Below are 7372 nucleotides of genomic sequence, written 5' to 3' on the forward strand. Positions count from 1 at the left end.
GCAGAGTTTCTTTTTTAGAGCCCATGGGTTTTAAATCCGTCATCTGATCCTACCTCAATTGGAATAATTAAATAGTAGGTCATGATAAAGCTAATTTTTGCTAGATATATATTTAAATTAACTGAAACTTGATTAAATGTGCAATTTCTCGGCAATTTCACATAGGTGTAAAGCCTGGATATATCCTGGGAAAAGGATATTCCTGGAGAGAGATACTTGCAGTTAATTATAGTGTAATATTCAATTGCATTTAACACTCTCAGTGGACAAAAAAGTTTCACAGAGACCACTACATTTTAAAATATTGATGATATTGTCCTTCTTTAACCAATTGGTTTATAAGCTTGCTTGGCCCTTAGTTGAGTGAAAGAAAGTTATACCGGCTCTTACGAAATAATGTCCAATACTTGGTCTTATTTGATTGAATTTATTTATATTTCGGGTCATTCCTATTATTTTTGTACAAAAATTTCCAAAAATCTTTTCATGATTGCCCTCCATCTAAATGATTAAAGTGGCCCCGTCAGTCTTGGTGACGGACTTAAGGTGTCTCATGAAGGACATAAAATTATTGATTATCATATCATATATCAGCTCATTGTGAGAGATTGAGGTCCGGGTTGTATGGGGGCCAGAACTTCTAAGAATAGAAGGGGAGAGTTCTTGGAGAAAGCTCTCTGTGGTATTGGCAATTTGAGTAGGTACTCCATCCTGCTGGTGTAATACTCAGGTAAGGTCTCATAGATCCAAGGAAGTATGTCACTCTAATCAACACCCTATTTGATCCTGTAAACCATCGACCTTGTGATACCAAGCGGTCTGCCAATTGCTGATGGTGTCAATCTTGCGTCAGTTAATGGAACTACGATTGCACGATAGTCTACCTTGTTGTCCATTTTAATGTTACAAAGTTTGTTTTACATGTAATCAAATTTTAAAATTTCAGTTTTTAGCCAATGTCAATGTCTTTATTTTTAACATTGAAATCTACCATTTTATACACTAAAAAAGTATTTCAATGGTTTTGTTGGACCCTGTACAAAATATGGATCAGTTTATTTTGATGCCAAATGGGATTCATCTCTTTCTCTCACTCTTAATTTCTGAATCAAATTTGATGTGAAGCCCGAGAAATCCCGGGAAAAAAGGAGTCAAAAGAAAAAACCTGCGACACATATATGTACATTTTTTGATCATTTTGAGACTCTTATATGTATAATATTTGAATATATGTAAATAAATCAACTCCATAGCGACATCTATTGAATTTAAAAAAAGCTGGGGGAAAAAACATTATTTTACCATTATATTTAAAAGGTAAGGTATATACTTTTTAAAATGAAAAAAATACATTTCAAAATGTATGAGCATACTTCAAAGTAATATCAGATAACATAATCTGTTATTAATTGATGTGAGTATAGTGAGTACTAATATTTTAAAGAAGGTTGAGTAGTAGAAAGGATAAAACGTATCCTAATGACGTAAATGAGATATTAACTTTGAAATATAATGTAAATCAAATTGAGCTGAATATAACTGAGCAATTTCCTTATGCAATTATTCACTCGTGGATACAAAACTCGCTTAATAGCACACAAAATTGAATTGAATGGGATACATTTTTTGTGTACACATGTGAATCTTTTCAACAAGGAACTTTTATTCCCAATATTATTTTGACATTGTTGAAATATATTTACATATCCTGTTTCAATGTAAATATCACAAAGAGCTATATTTTCTTTTGTAAAAACGATTCTATGCACACCAAATATACTTGTAATAACAATATTTAAATTATAAAAAAACATTTAAAACTACTAATAGCTGATACAAATTGACAAATTAATAACAGCATAAATAATTAGTACCATATAATATCCCCATTGGAGTTATCTTTAATCAAAAGTTAGTTTATAATAAATAATCATATGATTACTAATTAGTTCAATAACATATCTGTTCTTAAATGACCAACAATAAGAATTCATGTAATAATGCCTATAGATAAATACATAGTGTTCAATTTGTTTTAATTCTTGAAATAAGTTCTCCTGTTATGCAATATTTTGTCTTGATTTGGGAAATGATTATTTGTAAAGGGGATAAAACAACGTCTTAGGTTAGCAATATTGTACAAACTCAGGTTAACTATATTGTGTCTATTTATGTATGAAAGTGAATAAAAATAAGGAAATTTTTAATGCAAAAAAAAAAAAACTGATAAAAAAAATAATGGGGAAATTATGACTACTACATTTCCCATTTATTATATCTTTTGAACGAAAAGAAAAGGCAAAAAGTAGAAAAAAATATGCATGGAGAAGAAAAAGAAAAATAATCATATTATTAACTTAAAATAATAACTAAATTTGTATAAATTAATTATTATAGTCCAGCCCCGAAAATTCAATAATTCTTTCGAGCCATTAAAGACCATTGGAAAGGTATTAATTAATAATTAGTAATTTTCCACGTAGGATACCTGAACGTTGACCTACATAGTGTCAGCAATTTATACTAAGATATAAAAAATCTAGATAAACTTATCTTTGAATTAAATTTGATTAACTTAACATCTTCTTTTAGACCCAGTGATTGTGTTTCGTGGACAATAAGCTAAGCAACGTTAGGAATTGATTTGGCACATACTGCGGAAATTACCTATAAAAACAAACAAAAATGTTCTCTACCGTGCTGAACCATTCTCAGAATACAAATTTTGTAGTCGAGACTTCTTAAAGACCTCAAAACACCCACTGTTGCTTATTGATGATGAAAAATGCATGCGTCAAATCAAAAAGGTTTAATTCGTAATTTTCCGTGAAAAATTTATGTTTTGATCTTAAACACACGTTACATAGTACCACCTGAAGATGTGTTAGTTAAAAAAAGAAAATATTTACAGATTTGAACAAAAGTTTGGAGTGTACATTGAACATGGATTCGTTATTTCAACAAAATATAATTTCTGAAATTGCCGAAATAAAAGAAAAGGCTAAATGAAAATAATCTCCGTCAATGGCTCAAAAACTTTACTAACAAAAATGTTGATACAAAAAAGCATGGGGAAAAAGCATTATATAAGCAAGATATTCCAAAGCCATTAAAAAATCCTCCAGAATATAGTGTGTGGGATCTGAAATAATTTCCCGAAAAGGAAAATAATCTCTATATTCTTTAACGAGATAATATTTGAATATATCAGGAAAATTGTTAAAGTCAACAAGGGCTCAGAGCTAGATAGGATTGGAGGAAAGATATTTACTCATCAGGGAAGATATTGTCCTCTATTTTTATAAAATGGGACATTTTATGTCCAGCAAGGGATATCTACCAGAAATTATAACTATAGGATGAAATGTTCTGACTCCCAAAAGGGAAATGGCTTGAAGCCTGATATACTAAATAAAACTTATAGAATAATTTTAAAGTTCATTTCCAGTCAGATTGAACCTATTCTAAATGACAAGATAGAGCCAGAGCAAACAGAGTTCTTAGAATTTTCTTTTTTTTTTACAATTTTTAAGAATATTCAGAGCGCTATTGAAGTATTGAATAAGAACAATCATTTTGGAGCCATTATTACGATCGATTTTTCGAAAGTATTTGACTCCTTCTCACACTCACAATTTGAAAACAATGAAGAGACTTCTACCCCTTCCCTTTTTTAACCCTTTAATCCCCTGCTACACCGTTTGGTAGAGCACATTTTGAATAACTATATCTTATTGAAAAATGTGTTTTTATTAAATTCAACCTGTTTCAGCAATATCTAACATTTGGTTGATGTATGTCCATTTGTTATCAATCTTTTTTTTTGAGTAGCATGTATTGCAAGTAAGACTCCTCACATAAAGGTAGAAACAGAGAAATCATTGCTCACATGAAGACACTTGTTCGTGAAATTTTTAAAGATAGGCTTTGTTTTTTCAGAATATTATAAGAACTTACTGAACAAAATTGTGTAGCTTGATATAATATAAGAAAGATTCAAAGGAATTTCATAAATGTGAAACTTTAAAGTATAGGTAAAATCCACATACAATTTAAATGTATAAGCACTAAAAATTTGGTTATTTCTAAATCGATACTTTCAAGTACATTTCCTGTACAAACCTGCAAACTCTTTTAGTACTCCATGTAAAGATTGCAGTAGATTATTCAACACTATCAGACAGACTTTTTTGGAATATCTTCAGTTACATCTTCTGAGATCATTTATAAGTATAAACTTGACAGTATATATAGGTATATAAATTCAGATTTAAATTACTATAAGTATTCAAAGGAAAAGTTTACAAAAAGATTGACAATGAAGTCTCTTTTTACTAAACAAACTGTTAGCGTCGGTCGTACTCTTGAGGCTAGTTGTGTGATATCTTTATTCATTGCTAAATGTGGACAAAACCATACTATAGGAGAAAATGTAATAAAACTATCAATATCAGTATTTCTCAAGACAGTAATGGAAAGAGATGACAACGTTGTTAAAGCCATGCCGCTCAGTAACAATACTGTTACTAGAAGAATAGATGGAATGGTTAAAAGTTAAAACCTAGAAATGTATCACTGCAAATGGATTAATCTACCCTAAGAGACAGTAAAGTTGTATTGTTAGCATTTGCAAGATATATGGATAAAGGCGAATTTGCTGAAGAAATGCTATTCTGTAAATCCTTAGAAACCACCACTTCTGCTGCTGATATATATAGTAAATTAATTAATTACTTACGCGTCAATAATATACCTATGGAAAACATAATATCTTGTGCGGCAGATGGTGCTCCTGTTATGATGGGCAAGAAAAAAGGCTGCCTTAAATTGATGAAAGATGATACTCCAGAAATGATTATTGTTCACTGTGTTATTCATAGAGAGAACTTAGTGGCCAAAAATATTACTCCTCCTCTTAATGAGGTACTACACTCTGTTATAAAATGTATTAATGCTATCAAAGCTAGTGCAAAATGTGAGCGTCCATTCAAGCAATTTTGTGAAAATGAAAATGCAAACTATGTAAGATTTTTACTTCACACTCATGTAAGGTCGCTTTCAAAGGGGAAATTGCTTGAAAAGATTCATGGTTTTATATGATATTCTTAGTGTTTTTTTAAGTGACAAGCCTGAAATGAACCACCTTGTAACCGTTGATGGAAAAACATTTGTGAGTTATTTGACGGATATTTTTGAGAAATTGAATATGTTGAATAAACAACTTCAAGGATCAAATATAACTTTTGTGGATGCAAAGACAAATATATTTGGTTGTGTTACATTTATTGAGGCATGTCAAGAAAACATTTCTCACTAACTTTTTTATCAGTTTGATTGACTAAAAAAAGTGTGAGGTGACTGATAATGCTGTACTTGTCATTGTTGATCATTTGAAAATAATTGCCTCTGATTTTAAAGAACGATTTTCTGATTTATAACAAATTGAATTTCTAACATGAGTGATGCAACCAATGCTAGTGAATATATATGATGTTTCGATGCAGTACTAAGAAGAACTCTGGTAAATGCAGAATGACGAGTGAGTTAAAACTTTATTTAATATAAAAGGAGAGAGGACATGGCTTTGTGATGAGACAAAAACCAAATACCCACATTCAACCATCTTTGTAAGAAAATTGTTTTACCCTTTCCATCTTCATATCTAGATGAATGTGGCTTTAGTACTGTCAATGATTTGCTATTGAAAAAAATAAATCAACAAGATATCACTAAACGAGGATACTTGAGAATTAAGTTGACTAAATTGGAGCCTGATATAAAATATATCTGTCGTAGACAGGATGTACAAGGATCTCACTAACCTACGTCTTTAGGTGGGCTCAATTTTTATTTTTTATTAGTTCAATAATTAAAATGATCAAAGTATTAAAGAATAAATTTCAGTCAAATATTTCTACTCCTGAATTTAGTTCTTTATTATATGTTTGGAATCTTTATTTATTTAACTGTTGTATAGTTTTATACTTTTCTCTTCATGGATACTATGTTCTTTGGAATTTTCTTTAGAGACAAGTTAATGGTTTTTGAAGCTTCCTTACCGTGAATAACAGTTAATTTTTAAAGACTGTAAATCAAATATCCCGGGACATCAACATTTCAGAAATGTATAGGTGGGGCATGGGTTAAAATCGGTTGGGAACCACTGTATTACTCCCTTGTTTGTTACTTTTTTCTATATTGACTGGAATTAGTACAAAAGTATATGCTAATAACATAGTATACAGTATATATGCTATTTTGCATTATTTTTTAAGTTTTACTACCTTAATATTTTATGCATGTTTTATTTATGAGATGCTAATGTTTTGAAATTATACAGATGTGCGCGTCTAAAACTAAATACTCCTTTAAATTTTATGCCATGTACATATTCGTGATTTTATTGGGTTGAACCCGATTTCTAGTTCTAGGCAGGGGTTTTGACTAGTTATAAACAAAAGCCCAGCAAAATCTAAATAGCAACAGTGAAACAACAGCTGATAATATGGAAAAAGTTCGAGTCGCAACTTTTTAACTTTCCGCACGGGGAAAAACTTCCACTGAAACTGCCAAGGTTCTGAACTGCAGCCGCACCAACGTTTACAGCGTGGTAGCCAAAGGGACTCCTGAAGCGACCACGAGATCTAAGTCAAGGCCTCGAAGGTTGGACGAAATGGTTGCTGCCGTGAAAAAGTCTGTCGAGGACAAGAGAGACAAGGTCACCGTCAGCTGGCTCTCCAGGGAGTTCAACGTCAGCAGAAGAAACATGGACCGGCTAGTTAAGAAAGATCTTGGCCTTAAAGTATACAAGAGAACCCCTCGTCAAGCCCTCAAGCCGTAAAATTTAAAGGAATGTTCAGTTTTAGAAGCGCACGCCTGTATCTATGAGTTATTTATATTTGTAAGCCTTAATCTTGTTAAATAATTTTAAACTTTAATGTTTAATTATGTTTCGTCAAATGCAACTTTACCAGGACTTTTTTAGGTAATTCTTATATACCACTTCCTCTTAGAAAAATTCAGTCGAGAGTTGGCAGGTAAAACAATAAGTTTTCTCAGGTGAAATTTTTGCGTACTGTTTTTAATTATTTATGAAGTATTTTTATAATCGGATGAAACAAATTGTAAGAACAAAAAAAAAAGACAAAAAATTGATCGTTTCTTCGAAAGTCTAATAAAATTATCAGTTGAAAACATAATGATAAAAATTATATTTGTCGTGAAGGGAAGACAAATATCTTCAAAAAAAGACCATCTCTAAAAATCAATATTTCATAATTTTTGGATGATTTATTGTTTGAAAATATATTTGTGTATATGTAATAAGGTATCAAGACATAGTGATAAAATATGATGTATCGGTATCTCTAAA

At 30.8% G+C, this 7372-nt stretch overlaps 1 protein-coding gene across 1 annotated transcript; it reads left to right on the plus strand.

Moving 5' to 3' along the window:
• The first annotated feature begins 4638 nt into the window (after positions 1–4638).
• On the plus strand, positions 4639–5317 carry LOC121115378 (protein FAM200C-like). The gene is made up of 2 exons (XM_040709599.1): positions 4639–4975; positions 5052–5317. Exons 1-2 carry the CDS (start codon positions 4639–4641, stop codon positions 5315–5317), a joined length of 603 nt encoding a protein of 200 aa, XP_040565533.1.
• The last annotated feature ends 2055 nt before the right edge of the window (positions 5318–7372 follow it).

Source organism: Lepeophtheirus salmonis, chromosome 3, assembly GCF_016086655.4.
Source record: "Lepeophtheirus salmonis chromosome 3, UVic_Lsal_1.4, whole genome shotgun sequence".
NCBI lineage: Eukaryota > Metazoa > Arthropoda > Copepoda > Siphonostomatoida > Caligidae > Lepeophtheirus > Lepeophtheirus salmonis.